The sequence below is a fragment of the Grammomys surdaster genome, unplaced genomic scaffold, assembly GCF_004785775.1.
Source record: "Grammomys surdaster isolate TR1022 unplaced genomic scaffold, NIH_TR_1.0 129, whole genome shotgun sequence".
Taxonomy (NCBI): Eukaryota; Metazoa; Chordata; class Mammalia; order Rodentia; family Muridae; genus Grammomys; species Grammomys surdaster.
This window is the reverse complement of record NW_021604587.1, coordinates 20,774,695-20,800,615: the sequence shown is the minus strand read 5'-3', so window position 1 is coordinate 20,800,615 and position 25,921 is coordinate 20,774,695. Positions and strand designations below refer to the sequence as shown.

The 25,921-nt window shown below is 46.1% G+C and overlaps 3 protein-coding genes across 3 annotated transcripts in view; 2 read left to right on the top strand and 1 right to left on the bottom strand.

The window, feature by feature from the left end:
• The window catches only part of Snrnp200 (small nuclear ribonucleoprotein U5 subunit 200), a 34,899-nt gene extending 30,604 nt beyond the window's left edge, over nucleotides 1–4,295 (top strand). The window contains exon 45 of the mRNA XM_028754100.1: nucleotides 63–4,295. Within this exon, the coding sequence (XP_028609933.1) occupies nucleotides 63–206 (144 nt within the window). The 3' untranslated portion in view covers nucleotides 207–4,295. The remainder of the gene's footprint in view (nucleotides 1–62) is intronic.
• Ciao1 (cytosolic iron-sulfur assembly component 1) lies at nucleotides 774–7,572 on the bottom strand. The gene is made up of 7 exons (XM_028754109.1): nucleotides 7,288–7,572; nucleotides 6,830–6,978; nucleotides 6,415–6,526; nucleotides 6,227–6,315; nucleotides 5,519–5,720; nucleotides 4,675–4,762; nucleotides 774–3,051 (listed from the first exon to the last, which is right to left on the bottom strand). The coding sequence occupies exons 1-7, from the start codon at nucleotides 7,424–7,426 to the stop codon at nucleotides 2,811–2,813; spliced, it is 1,020 nt and encodes a 339-aa protein (XP_028609942.1). The 5' UTR covers nucleotides 7,427–7,572; the 3' UTR covers nucleotides 774–2,810.
• A 171-nt stretch (nucleotides 7,573–7,743) lies between these two features.
• On the top strand, nucleotides 7,744–20,236 carry Tmem127 (transmembrane protein 127). Its single transcript, XM_028755513.1, has 4 exons — nucleotides 7,744–7,880; nucleotides 8,275–8,592; nucleotides 15,460–15,624; nucleotides 16,429–20,236. Exons 2-4 carry the CDS (start codon nucleotides 8,349–8,351, stop codon nucleotides 16,734–16,736), a joined length of 717 nt encoding a protein of 238 aa, XP_028611346.1. The 5' UTR covers nucleotides 7,744–7,880; nucleotides 8,275–8,348; the 3' UTR covers nucleotides 16,737–20,236.
• Nucleotides 20,237–25,921: the final 5,685 nt, after the last annotated feature.

Sequence of the window (25,921 nt, the reverse complement as noted above, 5' to 3'; positions counted from 1 at the left end):
GGCACAGAGGGATTGCCTCCTCCCAGGTCCCCACTAACCTGTCTTCTGCCTGTTCTATCTAGGTGAAGCTAGACTTTGTGGCCCCAGCCACAGGTGGCCACAACTATACCCTGTACTTCATGAGTGACGCATACATGGGATGTGACCAGGAGTATAAATTCAGTGTGGATGTGAAAGAAGCTGAGACAGACAGTGATTCAGATTGAGTCTGAGACAGTTCAGGAGGAACTGGTTTTGGAGACCAGGTCTGTCAGCCTGAGGTTTGGCCATTCAGGCTGCTGCTGTCCCCAGTCCACATCCAGTTACTTTCCTATTTTGGACCTTAGTTCAGGTCTGGGTCCAGTATTTTTAAGTGTCATGTCAAGCATGAACTGTATAATATTTGGAGGCATGTTTTTTTAGTTCCTTGAGTCAGACATTCTAATAAATAATTTGACCTCAGCCTCTTTTATAAATGTTTGAGTGATGGCAAAGTTAGTGTCATAGCAGGAGCTGACTCTTATCTTGGCCAGAGACCAACAGGTAGGACTCCTCTTGATCTGTGTTGTGAAATTCTGTAGCCTTCCTTCCCAGGAGGCAGCACTAGGGTAGTTAAGATACACCAGACAGATTCGACTCTAGTCTCCTTAAAACGGACTATCATGCTACTTCAAGTGTACGCTTTCTGTTCTTTGGGACTGTGTGAACAACCTGAACAACTCTGAAAGGTGGTTCATTTTCCCCTAGGCCGGCCGTTTTAATAAACAATGGTCTCAAGACCCCATTCCCCTTCAGAAAACTTAAAAGCACAGCCCCAAAAGCTTTTATTACCTAGTATTCATTGATACTTGTTAACATTAAAAATTAAGGCAGTTTGTTAAAAAAAAAAAAACTTCATTAACATAATATAGGAAAAAATAAATTTTGGGAGAAGAGTAGCATGATACAGTGTTACAATCACTTTACACATAGCTTAATAGAAGCCAGTTAGGACCTTTAGCTATGTCTGTGCTCAGTCTGTTGTGTGGCTGAGCTGAGCATGTCAACTTCAGGGTTGGGATAGAAGAGTTTTCAGATAATTGGCTCTACTATATGTGGAAGTTTCCTAAAGGCAATGCCGGCTCTTGAGCTGTACCCATGCCATCTTGTACTATTGTATTAAACCCACTGCCCCATCTTAGAGTCACTATCTGAATGATTTTGTAACGCCCACTGTATTGGTCATTTCAACAATGACCCACAAAATTCCACAGATCTCAAAATATCTATGCATTTGCTGATTTCATTACCACTAAAGTTTATAGCAACACAAGTTTTCGGAAATTCCAATTTTGTCTTTAAACATTTACCATCAGCAGTGAACACTATCAGTGAAAGGTTCAGTATGTTCATTTTTTAGGAACACAGTTAAATATACAAGCCTAAATGTTAATTTTCTAGTTCTGATTTTAAAAAGGCATGCCATGAATAGCTAATTTGGCTTGTAGCAACTGTCCAACTTTTTCAAGACCACCTTCATTACAGAAGGGCTGGATGGCATTTTCTCATTTGTCAGTATCAGAAGTGTTTTCAATGGTCAATGTTTAGTCATTGTTGTTGTTTGAGTGAAGCTGGCTCCATTCTCACTGTGGCCACAAGATAGTGAAGACAGATAGCTACTTAACTGGTGCCATTCCTTGATCATGTTACAGTGTTGACCCTGAAAGGATCCTAAGATTCCCAGGAATCTGCAGATCACTAGTCACCACTGCTCTGGATACTGCCTCCACTGTCTTTGCAAAAATCTAAGGTCACAATTGTACAGTGTAAACAAGTGAAGGCTCCAGTTTTGGAGCCAACTCACACCCAAACCCACAAACATTTCTCAGTGTTTTGCCCAATCAGGCTAATCAGACATCTTAACTACTTTCCACCCTGAAAAACACTACAGATTTGGCAGCACACACACATGCTATTGTCTAAGGTTTTTGTTTTTTTGTTTTTTAAAATGGTCACTGTCTCCCTAGCTGTCCTGGAACTCACTTTGTAGATCAGGCTCCTCTGCCTCCTGAGTGTTGGACTAGAAGGTGTGTACCAACACACCAGTCTGCTGTTGTCTTTTAGAGGGCCTCAAGCTATTGTCTTAATGTTTTCTGTCCCTCACTGAAAACCAATTCTTTCTTTATAAGGGTTCATTTCTTTTTATATCTTCAGATTCCCTCAGCATAATGCCTCAAGAGGCATGTGAGGGTTTCTGAGGAAAAGCAGAGGTGTCCTTTTACTATGAACAAACTTAAATTTTAGGGGGGAAATTCCTCTAGTTTTGAATGTCTTTGTTTTTTCAGGAAGGGTCTCATATCTCAGGCTGGCTTCAAACTTACTATCCAGCCAAGGATAATCCATCTTTGCTGATTGAGTGCTAGGAAAACACTACAGCTAGCTTGCATGTCTTAAATGCAAGGACTACTCTAGAATTCGGAAGATGGAACATTCCAAATAGTTATCAATGATAAGAAATGATAAATGACCTTATAAGACAGAAGTGGAGCACAGATGGGTTATTTCTGTAAAGCTCACAATTTCAAAAGCTCTCATTCATATATGTATTTATATACTGATTATAAATATATTTACCCCCAAAATGTAACATTATGCCCTAAATCAAGCAAAACTTTAATACAATATACTGCTGTTCCGTGGCTCTGTCCAATGGCTTCCTCATATCAAGGAAGAGAAACAGCGAATGGTCCTGAGCTAAATGAAGGTCAAGGATGCTTCAGGTCTTCTGGATGACTAGGAATAGTCTTAGGACATTTTCTGTGAGAATCAAGACTCCCAAGTCAAGCCATAGCTCAGAGACCTGCAGGTTGGTGATACTCCCAGAAGGCTACTTCCCCATCATCACTACAAGAAGCCAGGAGCCCTGGCTCCTTGGGATTCCAAGCCACACAGTTGACATCCTGGGAATGGGCCTGACGAAGATGGGCTGTCAGAGAGAAGGTAGGCTGCTGTGGGTCTGAGCCTGGATCTTCTTCAAACACTCGGATGGCATCATCTCCACAAGCTGTAGCCAGGGCCCCTGTCAGCTGACACCTAAGAGAGGAACATACATGTCAGGGGGTTAGCAGATGACACCTGCCTCTCCAACCTGGAAAATTAGAAGTGTTCAACAGTCCCTGGCCTAGTTTCTTTCTAAACCTCAGGCCTCAGCTAAGTGTCTTAGAAAAGCTTTCCTAAAAGCTACCACATCAACAAAGGCCTTCCCTCCTAATCCCACCTGTTTACTCCAGCTACAGATAAGACCGAGTCATTTTTCCCCGCCCGGCATATGCAGTCAGTTGACCATGCCACAGCATCCCTAGCTACCTTCCTTCCTTCCTTCCTTTCTTTAAAAGATGTATTTAATGTATGAGTGTTCTATCTGCATGTCAGAAGAGGCATCAGATCTCATTACAGATGGTTATGGGCCACCATGTGGTTGCTGAGAATTGAACTCAGGACCTCTGGAAGAACAGCCAGTGCTCTTAACTGCTGAGCTATCTCTCCAATCTCCCTTAATCTCCTTTTAACACTGATATTAACAAGTTTCAACATAACTTAATCCTCTTAAAGTCAAGAATTTTATATGCACTGAAGATTCCCCCACTACCCGTCATTGCATAAAAACTTTTGAACCTGAAATGTTCAACTGCCTATTCATTTTAGTAAATTATAAAAGCAGCAAAAATTCCAATTGTCTAGCAATGAATGTTCGAGTTTGTTTTTTAAGATTTTTTTTTTTTGTTATTATAGGCTTGTTTGTATTCTATATGTATAGGTGTTTTTGCCTATATGTATGTCTGTGTACCAGGTGTATGTAGTGCCCACTGAGGCTGAAAGGTTGTCATATCCCCTGGAAATGGAGTTACAGATGACTGTTAGGTGCCATGCGGGTGCTGGAAGAGTAGCCAGTGCTCTTAACTGCTAAGGCATATATTTCCAGCTTCAAATAAGTTTAAGTAGTTAAAACACCTACCAAAAAAAAAAAAAAAAGACCAAAAGTAAATTTTAGTTTTACCATAGAAAATGTCATAAACTTATCTTTTATTTAATAGGGGTGTGTGTGTGTTGATTTTATATGAAGTCAAAAATTCTTGAGTCCATTTTCTTTGTTTTGTTGTTCTTGTTTTTCTGAGACAGAATTTATCTGTGTAGCCCTGGCTGTCCTAGAACTTGATCTGTAGACCAGGCTGGCCTCGAACTTAGAGACCTGTCAGCCTCTGCCTCCCATTGAGTCCATTTTCATGGGATAGATACTCCCAAATGTCTGCTATAAATAAAGCTTGAATATGCAACAATTTTTTTTTCACGGTTTGGAATTATTTCTAAGATCCAAGACTCAGGTCTGGAGTCATCTCTGACCTCCTCTTGTCTAAGAATGGGCTAGCTTTTCTAGTTTCAGTAAGAGTCAGTTACCAAACCACAAAACTCCCTAGTCACAAATGCACATATTCAACGGTCATCTAAGGATGGTCCAAAGGTATGTGAATCCTAAGGGCTGTGCTGCCAAAGCCTGGGATCTTATTCCAGAAACAGTGTTAGATATAGTCAACTTCCTGCTCCTAGAACCACAGGCCAGACAGTTACAAGCCAGCATGGGAATTTTAATATGGAGAAATGCAGCAGAGGCCATGCCATCTCTAAAGTCCCCGCTATGGGGATGGGATCAAGTCTTACCAAGCAACGTCGTAGATGGTCCTGGTGTGGAAGCCCGATAGAGTGCAGATACATTTCCAGCTGGGGTCAGAGCCACTGCATGCCACCCCTGTGTGACAGACTTTTCTTAAACCCAAGGCATCCTATAGCTTGAGTACCTCTACCATTACAAAGGAGACCGTGACATGCCTGTCCTCATCCCCTTGCCAATCAATCAGAGCCCTTGTACCAACTGTGTTCTCACTCTGCTTATCTGCTTTACACACTGGAGCCACTCAAGACTTCGGAGAAGAAAGTATCTGTGTTCCACTGCAGGCCAGATCTCACCAGTTAAGCTCCTTTTTAAGGCCACCCACTAGCTAACCCAGCCTCATCAGCTTTACTCCTCCCTTCCTTGCCTGAGCCTGTCTTGCTTCAAGAAATCCCATTCTTCACATTCAGTTTATATATTCCCACCATCAGCCGCTCATCAACTCATACTGTTGGCTGTTTGTTTTTTGAGTCAGGGTCTCACTATGCAGCTCTGGAACTCAGGTTGGCCTTAGTCTCCAAGTACTAAGATTAAAGGCATGCACCACCATTGCCAGCTTTTTGTTTTTATTTTTTGCAATTTTTTTAGAGATAGAGTCTCTCAGTGTAGCCTCCCCACCATGTCCTAGACCTCACCATGTAGACCAGGCTGGCCTCAAACTCAGTCACCTGCCTCCTGTTCCACAAAGCTATCCCTAGTTCTTTCAGTGCTTCTCTGGAGACTAACAAACTGAATCCAATTTGTGATTCATGACAGACTTATCTTTTAGATCATATATCTGGCAAACTAAAAAACTCTACGGAAAGGAGTCTCCTTTTACTCCCAGGCCCTCACCTTGTTCATTGCCTGGTAGATACTGGCGCCAGATGCGCACAGTTCGGTCATCACTGCAAGATGCCAGACGCTGGCCGCTGGGATCAAAGGCTATGCTCCATACAGTGGACTCATGACCTTCAAGGGTGGCACAGCAGACCCAGTCATCCCCTTCTTCCTGGTATAGCTTCACAGTGTCATCATAGCTAGCAGAAGCTAAAAGCTGAAAGAGTGAAAAAGGAGATCCAGTATTTGTCAGTATGGTCCAGGAGGTGCCTATGGTTTGACTATGCTTGGCTCAGAGAGTGGCACTATTAGGAGGTGTGGCCTTGTTGGAGGAAGTGTGTCACTTTGCAGGTAGACTTTGAGACCCTCTCCTAGCAGCCTCTCTTGGTTGCCTTCAGATCAAGATGCAGAACTCTCAGCTCTCTCTCTAGTACCATGGCTGCCTGCATGTTGCCATGCTTCCTGCTATGATGAAAGTAGACCGAAGCTCTGAACTGTAAGCCAGCCTCAATTAAATGTTTCCCTTTATAAGAGTTGCCTTGGTCATGGTGTCTCTTCACAGCAATAAAACCCAAACTAAGACACAATGGTTACAATATCAAACCCTGTCAGAGCAGGACAGTCTCTGAGATCCCTATAAAAATGAGGGTAGTTTTGAAGAATGGAGGCAGGCTGGGCACAAACCTCCACACCAGGTTCTTTCCTACCTTGTTTCACTCTTACCTCCTGGCTTGGGTGCCAAACCACATGCTTAACATCCTGTGTATGAGAGTTGAGGACACTGACACATTCATACTCATCCTCTTCATCAACTGTGGGAGAAAAAGTTAGACTCAGAGGTGACCTGTCAGGGACAAAGCTGAAAGTTAGTAAGCTGGTTTTCTGCTGTACCCAGAGGCACCTGGACTCACCTTCCCAGACCCACACACTCTTATCTCTGCTGCAGGTAGCCAAGAGGTTGCCAGATGGGGCCCAAGCCACTGACTTGACCTCATTTTCATGACCCTCAAGAGTGGTCACACACTGGAAAGGGAAAACATTGTGAGTTAATGGCAGCTAAGAGTCCTAGGCCCTAGTAAAATATCTAAGATAGCAATTTTGTTGTTGTTTGAAAAAGGGTCTCATTCTATAGCCCAGGATGACCTTAGTGGACTTACAGAAATCCTCCTGTTTCAGTGTCCCAAATGCTGGGATTACAGTCATGAACTACCATACTCAGCAAGTGTAAAAACTTGTAAAGGCTGTAACTAATAAGCCCAACTGGTTCAGGTTGACCAAGCCCTGGGTGCAAACAGGTAATAATCCGCTCCCATCCAGCTTAGTTACCTCAAAGTCATCCTGGTTCTTCTTCCAAATGCAAGTGGTAGCATCAAAGCTGGCAGATGCCAAGTAATTTCCACACGGGGACCAGGCAACTTTCCTAACGGTGCGCTGATGGCCTTCAGAAAGGACAGACTTGCAAATCCAGCTGTCACCTGCAAGCAGAGAACGGGCTAGGTTTTGGAGCATCATCAATGCCATTCAGTAACTGGTACTAAAAGTGGGCCCCTGTTGCGGGGCCAAAGTCAGTCACCATTATTACAACGATGCAATCGACTGCTTCCTCTGGAAGGGGTCCTAAAACTGTTAAACTGCTCTTCAGACTTATTTTTCTACCTCAGCAAATATTCCAGTTCCCGCAACAATCCCAGCCTGTCTGTTGACGTTTGCACACTCCTTCCCCCGACACTTTTCAGAGTAGCGTTTTCCTCGGCACCAGGGCCACAAAGCCAAGCCATCCTTACCCTCGGTGCCCCAGATGCGAATTTTACGGTCGCCTCCGCATGAGGCCAACAAGGTCCCCGTGGGGTTCCAGGCCAGGAACCAGCATCGGGAATCCGGGTGCGCGGGGACGCGGCTCTGCAGTACCAGCGAATCCTTCATGGTAACTGCTTTAGGGTGAGGAAGGGGGTTGGCGAGAGAAGCAACACGTCAAACGCGCTGGGCACTATAGGACCCCGAGACCGTCAGATGCACAGCTTCTGCAAAATATGTCGCCCTAGGAATTGACGTGCCCGCTGTTGTTGCCGCGCGACCTTCTGGGACTTGTAGTCACTCTCCTCTTCCTCCGTAACTGGAAGCCGCGCGGGACAGTCCGGAACTACCAGTCCCTTGATGCCCTGCGCTAGAACAGGCGGCGTGCGCACATAGTGAGGCGCAGGGAGGGCAGGAGAAGGAGGAGGCGGGGGTGGGGTGGGGTTGGAGGAAGCCGGAAGTGCATCGGCCAGGGTCCGTCTGGGCGTTGCGGGATTGGGGCCTGGGATCGCTTGGCCCGGGCAGCTAAGACGCCTGTGACCGGGTGGAGCGGCGCCATCCCAGCCCTGAGGCCTGCTGACCGGTGAGGAGCAGGGGCTAGAGTAGGGAGGGTTACTGTGGCTTAAGTCGCACCTCAAAGTGCGGATTCCCGATCTCGGAGGCCCAGCCGCATCCTCCGACCCTCAGCACCCCTCTGTCTGATAGCCCGGGTCCAAGTCTCCTCCGGTCTCCTTGCCATTAGCCAACCCCCCAGTACCTCCGCCCATTCATCCGGGCATGTCCACAGCCTATGTAGTCCTCTGCTGTCTCCGAGCCCTGATCCAGCACCCCTCATCCAGAGCCCTCGGTCCCCGCCCCCCGAATTCCCGCAGTCCTTTAGTCTGTGCTCAGCCCTGGGTCCCACCCCGCAGTCTCTAGTGCGGGCCCTGACAGCTGCGGGCCAGCCGCCCATTGCATTGCTCTCCACCCGGGTACAGACAGGCTCTGCGCGCCCCGCTGAGGTCGGCGGCCACCACCAGCGACCGCAGAGCTACAGCGGGCAGCCCCGGGCATGTATGCCCCTGGAGGCGCCGGGCTGCCGGGAGGGCGCCGGCGGAGAAGCCCGGGAAGCAGCGCTCTTCCCAAGCAGCCGGAACGGAGTTTGGCTTCTGCCCTGCCTGGCGCCCTGTCCATCACGGCGCTGTGCACTGCCCTCGCGGAGCCTGCTTGGTTGCACATCCATGGAGGCACCTGTTCCCGCCAGGAGCTGGGGGTCTCAGACGTGCTGGGCTATGTGAACCCGGATCTGCTAAAAGGTGAGAGCGCTGAGCTCCTGCTCTCCTGGCTTGAGGGGCGGTGCAGAACAGATATGGGGCTGCCTGAAGTATACATAACCAGAAGCAGTCATTAGTCAAAGGAAACAGCCCCATTCTTTCGTGGTGTTCATGCCCACCAGGTGGCTCTGTTTGGGGGTCTAGCCCCTCATTAATTTTGATGTTATTCAGCCAGGCACCTACTCCTCACTGTCATGCTAATCCAGACTGTTGCTATTTTAGGTTTCTGCCAGAGGTAGGTAGAAGAAAATGGGTGTTTGTCAGGTATCACAATTAGCCACCCCTTTCTAACAGACATGTGAGATGCAGAAAAGTTGTTTGGGGTAGCTTGATTGATGGAGAAATCAGAACAGTTAATGTGACTAATTGTAAAAGACATTTTAGTATTCTATGATCATTGGAATTACAATAGAGGGGACTTATGGCATCCCAGGTCATCAGATGTCAGTTCTTTTAACACTCTCAACAGTTGGAATTTGGTTTTCCATGCCTTTAGGTATACCTGATTGAGACGGTTGCTTTGTTCATCAACGGATTTCCCAGACCAGCAGGCAGAAGAAAGCATCTGATCTGTTTATTGGATGAGAATAGGAGTCTAGAGCTTGGAGGAGGGCCTGACTCAGGAGCCTCATAGCTTCTCCTCGGTTTCTAGGAGTGAGGAGAAAGGCTGTACAGTGTGAAAGCAGAAATGTACTTCCTGATTTTTAACCTAAAAGTGGTCAGTGGGACCCAAATTGTCACATCTTGTTGCCCTCAAGTCCTTTGGACTAGTCTCAAAAGTCCTCACCTTTCTTCTCTGACACTCTTTAATTCTAGTGCATCTCTGTTAGATATATGCAAGGTGTCTCATGAAGGGCTCAGGCCCTAGGATTTGGTGAAAAGGTCAGTGCTCCCCTCTGCACTGAAATAAAAACCCTGCTGTAGGTCTAGGCTGGGAAGCCCTATCCTGTTGCTTGGTGTTGTCTTTCTTGGTGAGTTCGTGTACAGTTTGCTTCTCTTTGCATATTTGCACACTCAAGCTTTAGGGTGGTTTTTATAGGAAACAGGATGAAGGCTTCTGGCTTGAGATATTTTTTACCCTTTTCTGAGTTTGGCTGTCTAAGACCAAGATTATACACTGGATGGAGATCTTCTTTAGCATGTACCTGATGGCACAAAAGCTGTGCAGTTTGACTCTGGATGACTTTCCATTTCTTTGCCCTAGCCTCCATTCAGGCCTTTTGTATTGATGCCATGGTATTTGTGTTTCAGGAGCTGAGTGTCGCACACAAACTGGTAAAGAGTTTATGATCCTTGTCCTTTCAGGTCATCCCTGGGATGGGAGGGTCATAGCCTTCAAGTGGTGGCAAGAGAGGCAGTCTGATCTTTCATCCTTGTTTCAGAGATCCAAGAAGAAAAGAGAAGTGAGCTCTCCAGGCTTGCCCTGCATGGTGGTATCACTTGATACTGCCTTCCATCAGTTGATGCCAGAACAAAGTGGTGCTGTCTTCCTTAATTATGTTTATCTTTTGTTTTTCATCTGTTGTAAAGAAAGGTATCATGATACCCTGCCTGGGTGTATATCGCCATCAGAGGCATGTTATAATAAAATCAGTTCTGGTGCAAGGTTTTATTTGTTCACAGATATATTTGCCCTTTCTAAGAAATTATTCATACCAGATTTTGTCCTTTTCCAACATGTTGTCTTAACCATTACACTGCATTTGTTACATGTTTAGGTCTCTTAGTCTATGTGTAGTCTGCCTTCTCTGCCCATCTCCTTGGCCATGTAAGCCAGGATCACTTGGCTCCTGTCTATAAATAGGAACACGGACAGTGGGGCCTTGTGAGCCACTGCAGAAGGCAAGGAATCTGGTCCCTTGGAGCTTCTGTCTGCTGCTCTCTACCTCTGTGTTTTGGGGTGTCTAGTAGACCTTCAGGCATGTGGTATCTTGTGTGACTGGCGATTTTTTTTTTTTTTTTTTTGCCTACTAGATGATCTACCGGGACCCTGGAATAGTCCAGTCCCAGGAAGGAGTAGAGCTATGCTGGGCAAATGTGATGCGTATTGATACTTGCAGAGAGAGAGAGAGAGAGAGACTCTCCCTGCCAAGACTCTGCAGGTAACAGATTGAGGTGGGCTAGAAGGCTCCAATGCAAGCAGTACCAGGCATGGAGCTAAGCACACTTCACATTTGCCTTAATTTCTTACTCACAAATGCTCAAGTAATCTACTCAGAGACACAGCCTATCCAAGTGGTGACTCTGAAGTCCACGTTCTTATTACCACTACACCTAGTGCCCTCTGAGCTTCTTTTCCTTTCTGTTAGACCTATGTTCAATTTACCATTTCCTGTTCATTGGTTTTTGTTTCGGGGGGTGTGCATTGTTTTTTTGTTTTTGTTGTTTTGACAGTAAAGAAAAGCTTTTATTAGTGGTGAGGAAATGCCCACACATATAACAAGGCACACAAAGAAAAAGACTCTTTTCAAAGCACAAAGGAGATTTGGGAAACTGAAGCTGCTCCAGTTGAGTTTTTATTAAAAGCCCAACCAGACCTGTGTTTTTTAGCCCCCATACTATCGCTCAGATTTCAACTTAGTGAACCTGAGGCAGAGCCACTCACCCTTGCCATGTGATCAGATCCATGAAGGCTTTAGCAAATGCCAGCTCAACAGATTCTGTTCTGAATCCTCTCACACAGCTTCTCTGGGCTTAGGTCCAGAGAAAGCTTAGAAAGACCCAGACTCTTGGTTTCAGGGATAGAGACTCTGAAAGCCCTCTCTGCCTCTCTAGTGTGGCCAGCAAAGGGCAGCCCCACCACCAGCTTCAGGAAGCAGTTTTGGAGAATCAGGAAGTTTGGGATTTGATATCAAGTGATTCAAGGCTGACAGCAGCCACTGGAGAACTAAGGATCTTCCAGGGAGGGCCCGTGCACCTGATGGGTGGTGACAGATACTGCTGCCACCACCAGGCCCTTGGGGGCTGTCCCTCAGGTGGCTTGGCTGACACCATTGACATCTGTAAGATGACCAATCTAGACACTAGAGCACGCTGTTGGTGGTCCATGTCAGGTTTGGCTGAAAGCCAAGAGTTGTAGTGAGGGGATGCCAAGCTGGGAGAAGGTGCTTGGAGGGAATGGGGCAGTGGGGATTCCTCTAGTTCACTGGAAACCCTTTTTGGAAGGAGGAAAGGAAGAACAGCAGGCAGCTGGTCTAAAACCACTTTAGCTTTACTGCCATCAGCACACATGGGTCCGGAGGAGGTCAACCACTGACAGGTAGGCCGGAAGAGACAGAGAGCATTCAAAACAAATCCACCCTGTGACTCACCAATGACCTTGGTCAAAGTCAGTTCCTTAGGATCTTATTACATAGCAGCTGCCTTCTTCTGTGATGACGAGAAGGGGTAGTCAAGCAGTGTTTACCAAAATAAACAGGCCAGAACACAACTGGAGGGAAGACACAGCATACTGTGAAATGTAGTGTACCAAACCACTGGTCAAATTTAAAGTAAAGCCCCAACCCCACATGGCCCTTAACTCTTCCACAGTAAGTTGAATATATCTACCTACCTGGCCTTTGGGGGCTTTTATCTCTAGAAGGCCTCTTAGGGAAAGGAGTGTTATTTGCTCTCTCTGCTGTACTGTTGTTTTAGGAAGGGAAGCCAGAGAGACTTTAAGATTTCTCACCCTAGGAGATGAGGCTAGACTAGCCCCACCGCACATGCCCTTTCTCTCTCCCACACACAGTAAGTCACATGTACCTACCTACCTAGCCTTTGGGAGCTTTGTGTCTCTGGCCAGATGTACTCAGATGCCCTTGGTGCTGCAGAGGTTTAAACACCATATGAAGCCAGTTTGTCTTAAGTCCCTGTGTGAGGAGGATTGCTCATCACTCAGTGATCCACACCTTTATGCCTTTTTGTTGTTGTTGCTGCTCCTGTTGCTGCTGGAGTGGGTTTGAGTCCTTACACTACTTTTTCATGAGCTCAGCAGCTGCTGTCTTGGATAGCATTCATACTGGTCCATCTGACCCTTCTTTTCAATATACCTCCTTAGAGTTTGATTGATTATTTCCATCAAGGAAATAACAAAAGCTGCCAGTGAGTGCTTAGCGGTTTCCAAGCAGCACAGTGCAGTGTCTGGGGGGGTCATTGTGTCATCTGGAGGAAGTCATCTAACCTTCTGGAGCCTCTGACTCCTCATCTGAACTGTATGATGCAGTGTCTGGGGGTCACTGTGTGACCTGAAGGAAGTCACTTAATCTTCTGAAGCCTCTGACTCCTTATTTTGAGGAGTCACATGATGATTTCCAGGGTGGCAGTCAGGCTTAGCAAAGGTAGTGGTTGACCATCTGTGTACACAGGCTCCTGTACCTTCAGCCATGTTTGCATTTGGGATGGGCAGGTGAAGGGATGTCTTTCTTGTTTATTACAATAAAAGTGTTTTAAAATTGAAAAGCACATAGGTGTGACTATCAGGTGTATATTTTCAAGGATAATAAAAAGAACATCCTGTGTTCAGCCATCATCAAAAACCAGTGTATTTGAAACGTCTTGTGTCCCCTTGTTTACACAGTGCCTGGCTACACTGAGTAATGCAAGTGAACTGCTGCAAAGTGGCCTGTGACGTCAGCCCTTACACCCTGCCTCTGGCAGGGATTCTTGGTGGCACTAGAACACTTATGTTTGCCACAGCATTCCCACATGCCATGCAGACCCCCAAAAGAACTGGTTTAGTTTCCAATAATGTTCAAATTAGAACCAGGAATCATCCCTTTGTTCTTCAAGCCTTTCTTCCTAGGTCCCTTCATTATTCCAAGGGCTTCTGGCAGAACTAATGGACAGGCAAGCTCCATGAGTAGGTAATTACCCACGCTGGATGGTTGGTACCATAGTTCTGAAGGCAGCCAGATGGAGCCATTTGAGTCTTGTCTGGGCCCAGCCAGCATCAACCTGGAGAATTCTGAGTGTGAGGCTGTATATACATATCAGTCACAAAATGCTTGGCATCTCCCACTGCCCAAGATCCATGATGGCCTGCATCTGCTGGATTGAATCTTTTTTGTTGGCAGTGAGTCTACCACTTAGCTCCTTGGTCTTTGTTCCATCTGTCTACATTCTTGTGTTTGGTACTGGTGTTTCTTGGGACTGGAGACTTGGACTACTGGAGACTTGTATGGGGAATTTCTAGGCTTCCAGACCTCTAGGAGCCTGGTACACAATGGTAGCAGCACCTTGGTGAGGATGTACTAGAAACTGAAAATTGTTTCCTTCAGATTCTGCATGTGATATTAAAGCTCAACAAAGCAGTCTGTAGCCTGCAAGTTTGATGAGCTCAAAGGAAAACACTTGGCAATAAAACACACCCTGCCTTTGGCTCCTTTTTCTATCAGCCTTTATTCTCTCCTAGGGCCATCACAGTTTGCCTACCTTTCAAAGGAGACCGACTGTATTATTTAATTGAAAAATTTTGGAAAGGTATTTAAATACTGTAAGGAAATAAAGTAGTTCTGTTTGGTGCATGTTTGTCACCCTGGGGACTCCTGGATGTTGTTTTTTTCCTGTTTTAGCATTTTTCCTTGGTTTACTCCCCTATTTTGGTAGCATATACATGCTGCCATTTCTGAATCTTCCAGGGCCTTGTGGTATGACTTCCTAGCTTTTCCTTTGCTGGCTTGTATTTCAGCTGTCTAGTACTAACCAAGTCTTCTCTCCCTTTTTTTGTGTGTGTGGGGGGTCTTCTGGGAATGGGGATTGAGTCAGGATCTTGTGAAGCTCAGGCTGGCCTCAGATTTCTGAGTAAAAGAAACTAGCTTTGAACTCCTGAACCTCCTGGCAACACCTTCCAACTGCTGTGATTACAAGGGTGAGCCACTGGCCAGCTCGGCAGCATGGATTCACATCCTTGTTAGTCTCTACCACTGTCTATTTCCAGAACCTTTTTATGATCCCAAGCTGAAAACTCAAAATTCACTAACACACTGCCTCCCTTTCTCCAGCTTCTGGCAGCCATCATTTCTCTCTCTCTTTCTGTCAATGACTCTGACTTCTTGGCATCTCATGAGCATAGTCATATAATCTTTGGCCTTCTGTGTTTGACTTAACTTACTTCACTACCTCAGTGTCTCCAAGTTCAATGTCTATTTTGGAATGAAAAAGGAAGGAATGAGTGAGTAAGTGGAGGATGAGCATTTACTGACCTCTGGCCTTGCTCTCTCTGGCTATTTCAGCTCGGAAATCAATGGTCTTTCCTGTCTGGCCCGAAGCATCCTTTAGCAAAATAGCTTAATGTGCCAGCTTAATTCATTGTCAGGATCTTGAAACATGGTTTGAAGCTAGGTTTGGTGGCACACACCTGTACTTCTAGTACTCAGGAGGCTGAGGCAAAGAGTTTGGAGCCAGCCTGGGCTACACAATGAGACTATACCAAAAGCAAAAGGGCTGTGGGAGTGGGCACTGTCAGTCTGTAGAATGCCTAGCATACAAGAAGTCCTTTGGTTGGTGCCATAAAATTACATGTGGTGCTTCATGACTGTAATTCTAGCCCCCCAGAGGTGGAGAAAGGAAGGTCACAAGTTTAAGGTCAGCTTCCATCCCTGCTCAGCAAGTTTGAGGTCAGCCTGAGACACATGAGATCCTGTCTCACAAAGAAATTAAAACTGAAGAACATGACAAGTGCAGTGAAACACAGTCGGCCTAGACTAGTCTCGCTGGAAATGAACTTGAGGTGTACAGATAAACTCCAGTTTGCAGCAGGGTGGCAGGAAAACATACTGTGCACTCCAGGACTTCTGTCTCCCAGAGACCCTGGGAAAGGGGAACCAAGATCCTTTAGGGTACACTGTTTGCACCATTCTCTGTCCACAGATTTCTGCATGAACCCCCAGACAGTGCTGCTCCTGAGGGTCATTGCTGCCTTCTGCTTCCTGGGCATCCTGTGTAGTCTCTCTGCATTCCTTTTGGATGTCTTTGGGCCCAAGCATCCAGCTCTGAAGATTACTCGTCGCTATGCCTTCGCTCATATCCTCACTGGTAAGCCCAGGGTCTACGCACATGGGAGAGGCCCTGCCCTGAAGCATGGTGGTGCATGGGACTGTTTCTCTGTGAAAAGCTTGTGTGATAAGCTTTAGCTTTTCAGGGCCTAGGGTGCCTTAGTGTTGGCATCTGTCCTTTGTGAGTAATTTGCCCAGTATTAGAGGGAATGTTAGACTTCCACAGGAATCTCATGACTCTCTAAAAATGATCATTTAAGTTCATAGACATTCAGGGCTTCGTGTAATCATGGACAGAGTCGGGCTGTCTTGCCTGGAGTATGCCAGCAGAGTATGCCTGGTGTACGTAGTCAGTTTCTCCCCACCCTCTTGCCAGGCCTGCTTCCTGTGCTATGTCCAGCCACTTTCCTCACCCAGGCCTGGACTGATGTGTTGATTTGTCCTTTGTTAGTGACTGACTTCAGTCCTAGCTCAATTTCTTAATCTTCACAATCTTGTCTGTTCCTTCTCAGGCCCAGAACCATCTGGGAGCCTTATTATCTAGTTGTAGTCTTTCTTTTCTTTTCCTTTTTTGGGGTCATGAGGTGGTGCTGGGGATTGAACCTAGGGCCTTGTGTATGTTAAGCAAGCTGTCTACTATTGAACAGTAATTCTTAAGATAGACCCTGTCTACTCTGGATGGGTCAGATAACTGTCCACAGCCTCAAGGCAAGAGTCATATAGCCACTAAAGTTCTTAGGGCCTTGGCTGGGCAAGTCCTTTGAGACCTGAGTGAGAAGCTGTGATTAGCTCCTTAAGCATCGTATCTGCTGACCCTCTTCTGTGCTGTCCCTCTGTCTCCTAGTCCTACAGTGTGCTACTGTCATTGGCTTTTCCTACTGGGCTTCTGAGCTCATCCTGGCCCAGCAGCAACAGCATAAGAAGTTTCACGGCTCGCAAGTTTATGTCACCTTTGCCGTTAGCTTCTACCTGGTGGCAGGAGCTGGTGGAGCCTCAATCCTGGCTACTGCAGCCAACCTCCTGCGCCACTATCCAACAGAGGAAGAAGAACAAGCACTGGAGCTACTATCTGAGATGGAGGAGAATGACCCCTACCCAGCAGAGTATGAGGTCATCAACCAATTCCAGCCACCCCCTGCCTATACACCCTAATGCTAGCCGGGGCTCTCTTCCTCAGCAGCCCTTCCCCCAGTGCCACAGCTCCTCTTACACCCAGAGGAGCCACTTCCCCCAGCAGGTCTCACCAGTAGGACCCTGACCATCTTCACCAAACCTTCCCCAGGAGACACTCTGCCTTTAGGTTTGTCCATGTGTCCCTGTTCTTCAGAGCCAGGACTCTGATTTCATATAATGTACTCTTTTCCCTCCCAGCATCCTCTGCTCTTTTCCTATTCACTAGCTCCTTCCAACCAGGGATGGTCAGATAAGTTTCTTCTCCGTGGGCCATGTCTTTGGGACTGGGACTTTCCTTGGGTTGCTGCTGGTAGTGGTCAGTCCCTGAGAGAGGTACCAGCAGAGCACAAGGGGAAGGGACTGTGCCATGCAAGTTCACTTTGCCAGGCCCAGCATTTGTGCCACTTGTGTATCTCTGGGCTGACCCTCATTCCTTCTAGAGTGCCCCAGGCCCAGCCATCCACGTTGTGGATTCTCTGCACTTTAGTCTCCAGGCACTCCTCATATGTGTTCTGGTTTTCTGGAGAGAAGGAATCGCTGCCGGGGAGCAATACAACTAATAGTTCTCCTGCCCTGCCCTGGCTTCCTGTGGTTAGAACCAGGCAAGGAAGCAGAACCAGACAAGAGACTGATCCTATCAAGGACCCCAGTGAAGGGGACTGAGTCCCCTAGCCCCTTCACCTTTTAATGTGAGTGGTTTTGAAAGGAAAAAACAAAACCAAGCAATAGCAGCCATACCGTCTTTCTAAAACAGGGATAAGGCTGTTGTTGTTCAGAAATGTAGCCCATCCCTAATGGCTCTGCAATATTTTGGACCATAGCACCCTCTGAGCCTATAGTCATGCCTCCCAGTCTCCAACAGAATGCAGGTTTTCTGTCCTGGCCCCTTCTTCCAGGCAGCTGTGGCTCCCTGGGGCCCTTCTGTGGAACTAGGGCCACATGGCCCCCACGGGGCTGAGAACTATGGCCTGGCTGGCTGGCCAGCATGGTGCTCCTCAGAACTGTGGCATTGAGATGTAACCTGGCCTCAGTTCAGGGACGGGGCTAAGCAGGGCAGGACCCTCCACTCTCCACATAGGTACTCCACCCAGAGGCCCACCAGATTGGTGTCAGGACCCTGTCAGATGTGCAGGCCTGGCTGTAGCCTTCAGAGTCAATGTGGCCCTAGACTGTGACTTGGGGCTACAGCTTGCTGCATGCCCCCTTCCATTCTGGAATGTATGCTGGTCTTGTGGTGTGCTACTGGACTGTTACTCTAGCTATTCTGTTTGCCCTTGGGTCCAGTTTTTTTTCTGGGGGGTGGGGGAGGGGTTGGGTTTTTTTCCCCCTGGAGATCTGGGGCATAAGGTAGGTGAGACCTGAAAGGCCTGCAGCATGGATCCAGGTAGGCAAGCTGTTCTTGTTCAGTTATGAGCTTCTCTGGAGTAAGTCTAGTGCTAGCTGAAGGGAAGATGAATTCCAATCTCCTCCCACCCGTAAGACAACAGACATTTTGAACAAGAATGGAGAATGAATACAGTAGAACTGTGTCTACAAGAAGACTCTCTACTCCTCATTCTTTGGCCAGAAGGAGTGGACAAATGCCTTGGCCAGAAAGAATGGACAAATGCCTATGCAGATGAAGACCAAGTGTGCCCATAAGAAAGCATCTGCTTGGACTTCCCTGCTGTAATGCCAAAGTGTGCCCCAGTATGACTCTCCCATTGTTCCAGACTCGTCTCTGACGCAAGAAAGGCTGCCAGGTGATGCCCGAGCACAAAGTCAAGGAGCTAAATTAAGACTACCTTTCTGTGAGGTTCTGAGCTCATCATTGACAGGTTTCTGAAGAGTGTAGCCAGCTCTCTCTAACATGACACCTGAGAGAGCAGGCCAGAAGACCAAGCACCAACCATGCATGCCAAAGTGAATGAGGACTCGACCCTGTGGACTGTTCCTTGTGATTTGGAACCCACTTTTTACTAGCTTCCCATTCCTGGGACCTTTCTTCTTTTCCCTGCCATTCTGACACTGATAGTTGTCATATAAATGTCCCTGGTTGTGTTTTTCTTTTCTAGGGAAAAAATTAAAAGGCAAAACAAAAACCAGGAACTACAAATTAGAACGCAAATGCCAGTGCCTGCCTGTCATTTTTGTCACAATTTTCCAGATGTTTGGTTTTTTTTCTCCCAGAGAAAGCACTCCCTGATGGAGCTTGTACTATGGAGCAGAGTTAGGAGAGAGTTGGCATGCACCTGCACCATGCACGACATTTTGATCCTTGGGACCTCCCATTCCTGACACCTTTTTACAGTGGAAGTTCTCAAAGGCTACAGCTAGAAACAGTAGGTGGCTGTGCCCCAAATCTCAACTACAGACCTTGAGCTGCCTCTCTCTGCATGGCCTGATTAGCTGCAGAAGAGCTGTTTCAGACCTCTACTGGTACTTACTGGGAGAAGCCTGAAAATAAAAATGATTCTGGGAGCAAGACTCTTCCAGGCAGTTGATGGGTGAAACTTTGATGGCTACCCATACTCTTAGTTCATTCATTCTCAACTCATGCACTGGACCCCAAGTGTGTGAAAACATTTAGGGCTATCTTTGGGAAGTGTTCCATTCCTAGCAGGATGCATGTCTTTCCTGGAAACTGATAATCTTTTCATTACGTTTCCATTCACACATTTCTATGACGGGTCCATTGGATTATGCACAAAACACTGAGCCCCATGAAAGAAATAGGATGTCTGACAGAACCCTCTCTCCTAGGATTGTCTTTCCTTAGCTCAGGAGATAGACTCAACCACAAAGAAACAGTGAAATGAGTAGTCTCCTAGATACCTTGGGAACGTCCTATGCTAGAAATGGGAGGCTGGAACTAACTAGAATAATAATTAACATCTTTCAGGTGGGGAGCAGATGGAGTTGGGTTGGTATGGGAGAGCATTTCAGGGAGGGGCTGTTCTCTCTGAGGGAATGGCAATAGTGGTCAGGATGTGGGATGAAAGTGAAAGTGAAGTGGGATGGTGACAGCCCATCTGATATGGGACGCCATGGGAGGGCGCTAAAAGAAAAGGGGATCCAGTTTTATGGTGATGTGGAGGGGCTGTTGATGTTAAGTAAAGCGCCTAAGAGTGTGAGAATTGGGGGACATATATACCTTGTGTGGAGGAGCCTCAGGCCTGGTAGGAGGAGGAGAGAATGATCACAGCCAGGTAGGTGCTGGGGTAGGGAGCCCAGGAACTCCATCCCTGTCATATGCACTGGAAGATGGGATCAGCCTTGTAGGCTCAAGTGTGCCACAAAAGAGAGCTGTCTTGGGTAAGGACAGCAAAGAGAGGCTGTTGTACCTGGAGGAAAGGCCATTCTCTCTAGATAACCCCAAAATCTTTAGCTGGTTTCTCACTCAGAGGTGCCTGTGCCCAAGGCCAGGACAGTATGGAATACAAGGTTCTGTGGGAAGACAAAAAAGAACTAATAAACTTTATAGCCTTTGTTTTCAAATAGCCTGCAGTTTTCCTGTGCCTTTCTTGTGGGAGTGCCATTGTGACTAGCTCAGGCAGGACATACAGAGAAGTTGACTCCCGTCTGGATGAGTCTGCCTGAAGTGAGACAAACTCTTTGGGGATATTAGTTCCTTATGAGCTGTGGGGAAAACGCTTGACTTCAATACTGGGAGAGAAGGCTCTTTCTTTAGGAGAGATTCATAGTGGACTGGCTTGTCCGTTATACTTAGGGGGAAAACCCAGTGCCTGGTGAGGTGCCTTTTCCAAAGATGCTGAAGGGGAGGTAGAGGCCTTCTCTGCCCAACCATGTGTCTGAGGAGTTAGATAATACAAGAACTTCCAAAGAGGCTGTCTCCAGTCCACTCTTTACATGTGCAGGATCTGCAGGTGTCTTCATTTGAACCATCTTGCCCCGACTATCCCTAGACAATGGCAACCTGCTTCCTAAGAGAACACTCTGTGGTAAGGTAGACTATGTACCCCATGTGTTGGTCTGTTTTGCTGCCTTCTTGGAAATGGCATCTCTAACTGCATTATTTTTGTTGGGATTTTCTTTTGTAAAAACCTCAGGGTAGGGGGTGGGTGTTTGTGTGAACAATATGGATGCCCCTTATTCTTTTCATAATTTGTCTCCTTACAGTCTTAAATAAGGGCAAAGAAAATTTGCATATGCATACAGACGTATTTCTATTTTGTTGACAGGCTTAAGAGTTAATTTCACTAGGCCAGGCCAGAAGGTCATACTTTTTGTTTGTTTGGTTTTTGATACAGGGTTTTGATGTGTAACAGCCCTGGCTATCCTGGAACTATGTAGACCAAGTAGGTTTTGAATTCAGAAGTCTCTCTGCCTTTACCTCTTGAGTGCTGTGCACTAAAGGCATGCGCCACCACCACCATCACCTGGCTTTTGGGAAGGGTTCCATGTATTTTTCTGTTCCATTGTTTATTATTATTTTTGAGAGTATTTCATGTAGTCCAGGCAGGTATCCTACTGGCTATAGAAGGGATGACCATAAACTCCTGATCCACCTACCTCCACTTCTGAGTGCTGGGATTATAGGCTAGTTATGTGGGTAGTACTGAGATCAAATCCAGGACTTTGTACATGCTAAGCAAGTACTCCACCAACTGAGCTACATTCTCAACATTTTTTCTTTCTTTAGACAGGATGTTGCTATTAAACTCTGGCTAGAAATCACTTTGTAGACCAGACTAACTTCAAACTCATCGAGATCCACTCACCTAAGCCTACCCATGCTTGGCTCATTTATTTATTTATTTATTTATTTATTTATTTATTTATTTATTTATTTTTGTTAACATTACATCAGCAAATATTTGAACCCAAAGTGTTTTGTGGAGGATACTAAAATACTAACACATAGGCTAGGTATATAGTTGGTAGAATGCTTGCCTTTGCATAGACAAAGTCTTGGGTTTGAACTACAGTGCCACAAACAAAGGTGTTAATCCATACGGTTCTTGCCCTGAAGGCTTTCTAGACCAGCAGCCAGGAAAGCAAAGACCTGATGAGACTGAAACCTGGCAAGTCAAGGAAAGCTCTACCCAGTGTAGTGACTCAGCCCTGTGAGCCCAGCACTCAGAAAGGAGGCTGAGGCAGGAGGATTGCCATAAGTTTGAAAGCAGCCTGGGCTACATAGGTGTTCGATACAATCTAGGCTATAGGGTGAGGCAATCTCAAAAAGGGAAGGCTTCTTGAAGGAAAGGGAGCTTCAGGTTTAGAAGAATGATTAAGCTTAGTGAGAGATGCCAGGCTGGAGGGCAGCTGAGAGCATCGTTTAGGTGCTGAAACTGAACTCGGGTCTTCTGAAAGAACAGCAAGTGCTGTTAACACTGAGCCATCCCTCTAGTCCTCTTTTTTTTTTTTCTACTTAAGAGGGAGAAAGGAACGGTGAGATGGCTTAGTAGTTAAGAGCACTGGCTGCTCTCTCAGAGGTCCTGAGTTCAATTCCCAGCAACCACATGGTGGCTCACAACCACCAATAAGGGGATCTGATGCCCTTTTCTGGCCTGCAGATATATATATGAAGCAGAACACTCCTACATGAAATAAATACATATTTAAAAAAAAAAAGGGAAAGAAGGAGGTGAGTAAAGGTAGCCATTATTCCTTATATCCTCTTTACAATGTACTTTAAAATGTACTTAAAAGTATATGTATGTGGGTGCAAGTATATGCCATGTGAGTGCAGGTGCCCTTAGAGGCCTGAAGACATATTCCCTGGAGCTGGAATTACTGGAGTCTGTGAGTGGCCTGATATAGGTGCTGGGAATTGAACCTGGGTCCTCTGAAAAAACATCTGTAGCTGGTCTTTGCTAGTTTGTGGGTTCTTCTTTTTCCCACCCTTTATCCCCCCCAGGTTTTACCCCCCAAAATAGGAGAGAAACAAAGATAGAGAGGAAAGGAGAGAGAACTAGATCTCTGAATCTAATTTCTTTCATTTCTTCTTTGACCACAGCTACCAACAAACAGCAATAAACCTTCCTAAATGACAACAACCACCTACTATATCTATCAAGGCCCTCCAATTTATGTACCTGCTGAAAGTTCCCAGAATTCCAAATGTCACAATTGCAGAAATTATCTGCAGGTGGCAAAACCATGCTCTGGTAGAGCATTTTGAGGCAAATCATGGTCAGCTGCTGTGGGCAATCTAAAGCAGCCCTATATCCCTACACCTGGGATTACAATGAAAAAACCTTATACTAATTCTGTATTTTTTTAAAGGAAACCAAAACCTCAGAATTCTCAGAAATGTCACTACAAACATCAAGTGTTTAACTTCTGAGCCATCTCTGCTCCCCTCAATGTACTTTAGCTTACATAATCTCATCTGTGCCTCACAACCCTCAAACACAGGTAGAGCTGCATCATTAGCTGTGTTTAGGCCTGAATTGCAGTACTTTAGAGAAGGGATGTAAACTAAAGGTTGGAAGAAGATCCTCCACCAAATCACTGTCCTTTCTCCATGCTGTCAGGAAACTGGCACTACCATGACTGGCAAGCACTGTTTAAGTTGGAGCTTATGGCTCCTTCCATGTGCCCCTTTGCTTCTGCTAGTTGGCCCAGATCTCAGAAATGGAGTGGATTATCAGTCAGTTAATTAGGTCACAATCTAATTGCAGCAGTTGTTCCTGGTGTGGTTTGGTTGCTGGAGCAAGTCAGTGCGTTCTCTAATCAGTGTGTAGTTAGTGATGTGAATGTCTTTGCCCTCCGCAATTTTCAGTCAAGACCATCAAAAACTATTTATTCATGATCCTCCTGCCTCTACCTCCTGGCTCAGAGGTTAAGAGCACTGGTTGCTGTCCCAAAAGATTTGGGTTCAATTCCCAGCACCCATGTGGCAGCTCACAACTGTCTGTAACTCTAGTTCTAGGGGCTTGATACTCTCACACAGAAATAATGTAGGCAAAACACATAAAATAAAAATGAAAAAAAAAAAAACCCAGTTTGTTCCTTGCAACTGTCAGGAGTAAAAAGGTTCTTTATCAACTCTTATCAACTCCTGTACCTGTCACAGCCCTGTCTCCAAGATACTTTGTTCTTTGTCCCACACTGGTCTATCTAGCACACTGGTGACAGGCTGGTTGGAATTAGCAGCTATTCCAGCTACCTTGATAAAGAATGTGTGCTGAAAGGGGAACTTCCTCCACAAGACTTCTAGGTCCTGATGGTCCAGGGCAGCGGCTCTCAACCTCCTGAATGCTGTGACCCTTTAATACAGTTTCTCAGGTTGTGGTGACCCCCAACCATAAAATTACTTTTGTTGCTACTTCAAAACTGTAATTTTGCTACTGTTATGAATTGTAATATAAATTTCTCTGTTTTCCTGTGGTCTTAGCCCTGTGAAAGGGACATTCAACCCACAGGTTGAGAACCACTGATCCCTGAGTGTAGTAATCTATCCCTTTCTTTTACATTTTTATTATTGGGGGGGGGGGGAGGGTACTCACACCATGGCATGTGCTGTTAGAGGACAACTTTCAGGAGTCAATTTTCTCCTTTCACCATTTGGGTCCTGGGCATTGAATGTCACTGGCCTTGGTAGGAGGTGTTTAAGACATCTGTTTTGTTTGTTTTGTTTTTCAAGGGTTTCTCTTCGTAACCCTGGCTGTCCTGGAACTTGCTTTGTCAACCAGGCTGGCCTCAAACTCACATAGATTCACCTGCCTCTGCCTTCCAAGTGTTGGGACTAAAGTTGTTGTGCACCACCACACCTGGACTCTCCCAAGTCATCTTGATGGCCTAAGCTATCCCTTTCAAGGTGAAGAGCAGGTTACTGTGGCCCACTCCTAAGCACATTGCCTAGTAAGTTTGGATTTGGAGGCAGCATACACTTCATTGGACTCTTTGATTCATTTTCTGAACACTTCAACAAGTTATGGTTCTGAGTGGGTCCCCAAACAGAAGGACCTCAAAAGTTTTGACTGTCCAGCAAACCTCTTGACTCACTACTATTTCATACGTATGAGTGTTTTACCTGCGGGCATACATGTGCATGCCTGCTCCCCAAGGAAGCCAGAGGGCCAGATCCCCTGGATAGGGGTGACAGGTGTGAGCTACCTTGTGGGTGCTGGGAACCGAACCTGGAAGAGCAGCCAATGCTTTTATCTGCTGAGCCCCTCTCCAGCCCCTCACTTTTTGTTTATTTAATTTTGTATGATAATATGCCACATGTGTGTGAATGCCCCAGAAACCATAAGATGGCATCAGATCTCCTGGAGCTGGAGTTACAGGATGTAAGCTGCCCAATATGGTGAAATGAACTCTGGAAGACCAGGAAACATTCTTAACCACTCGGCTATCTTTCCAGGCCCCACGGGGATAAGTTATCCAGTCTCAGTGAAGCCCTCGATGCTATGTTTTCGAGGTGAATACTCTCAGGATTTGCTAGTTTCGGTTGTTGTGGTCTCCTGGATCTCAACTATAAAACCCTGACTCCTCATAACACCCTATTTTCCTGGAAAACACCAAAGCTGATGACGTGGGAGGTTTTCAGAGGTGAAGACAACTCTGTCTTTTCAGAGGACAATTCCTCTATTCTGTTTTATAAGGCAAATAGCAACCTCAAATCATACATAGGTCTGGGGTTGGCACAGATCTCAATGGCTCGGGAAGCAGTTAGCAGCAAAGTACAATCCTCTCATTGCTCAAGAGACCAGTACTATTTTCTATTGCTTACAAATTTCTCTGTAATTTTCTCTCAAGAAAAATAAACACATTACCAATTTCTACAATAAATTCAGCCTGGATAGGGCAAGAGAAGCCTAAATTTCAGTCACCAGAAATTATCCTTTCCTTTGAATCTTTGGAGAAAAAAATTGTCCCCCACTGTGAATCTTTGGAGAAAAAATTATTTTAGTACAAGTATCTAAGATGAGGGTATACATAAAAGTCTAAATCCTGTGCAAGGAACTTTCTTGTTGACAGGCAGGGAGAAACTGCTGCCTCCTACTGGCAGCAGAGGAGACTAGAAAGGTGCTCGGTCCTAGGCAACTTAGAGTAAACTTTGTTCATTGCCCCATGAAATTCTCTGCTTCTAGGCTGTGCTCTCCAACAGCTTTGTCTTGCATCTTTTGCAACAGGGTCTCACACCATAGCCCAGGATAACCTAGGACTGGAAGCAGTCCTCCTGAGGCAGAAGCCACCACACCAGACCTCTC

Bases quoted from the DNA above. Each gene is read 5' to 3' on its own strand.
- Ciao1 (XM_028754109.1), bottom strand. From the start codon at position 7,426: ATGAAGGATTCGCTGGTACTGCAGAGCCGCGTCCCCGCGCACCCGGAT. The intron at 6,979-7,287 runs GTAAGGATGGCT...CTCTGCTTGCAG, and splicing joins TCGCATCTGGGGCACCGAGG to GTGACAGCTGGATTTGCAAG. The intron at 6,316-6,414 runs GTGAGTCCAGGT...TTTCTCCCACAG, and splicing joins GAGTGTGTGGGTCTGGGAAG to TTGATGAAGAGGATGAGTAT.
- Tmem127 (XM_028755513.1), top strand. From the start codon at position 8,349: ATGTATGCCCCTGGAGGCGCCGGGCTGCCGGGAGGGCGCCGGCGGAGA. The intron at 8,593-15,459 runs GTGAGAGCGCTG...CTCTGTCCACAG, and splicing joins GAACCCGGATCTGCTAAAAG to ATTTCTGCATGAACCCCCAG. The intron at 15,625-16,428 runs GTAAGCCCAGGG...TCTGTCTCCTAG, and splicing joins CTTCGCTCATATCCTCACTG to TCCTACAGTGTGCTACTGTC.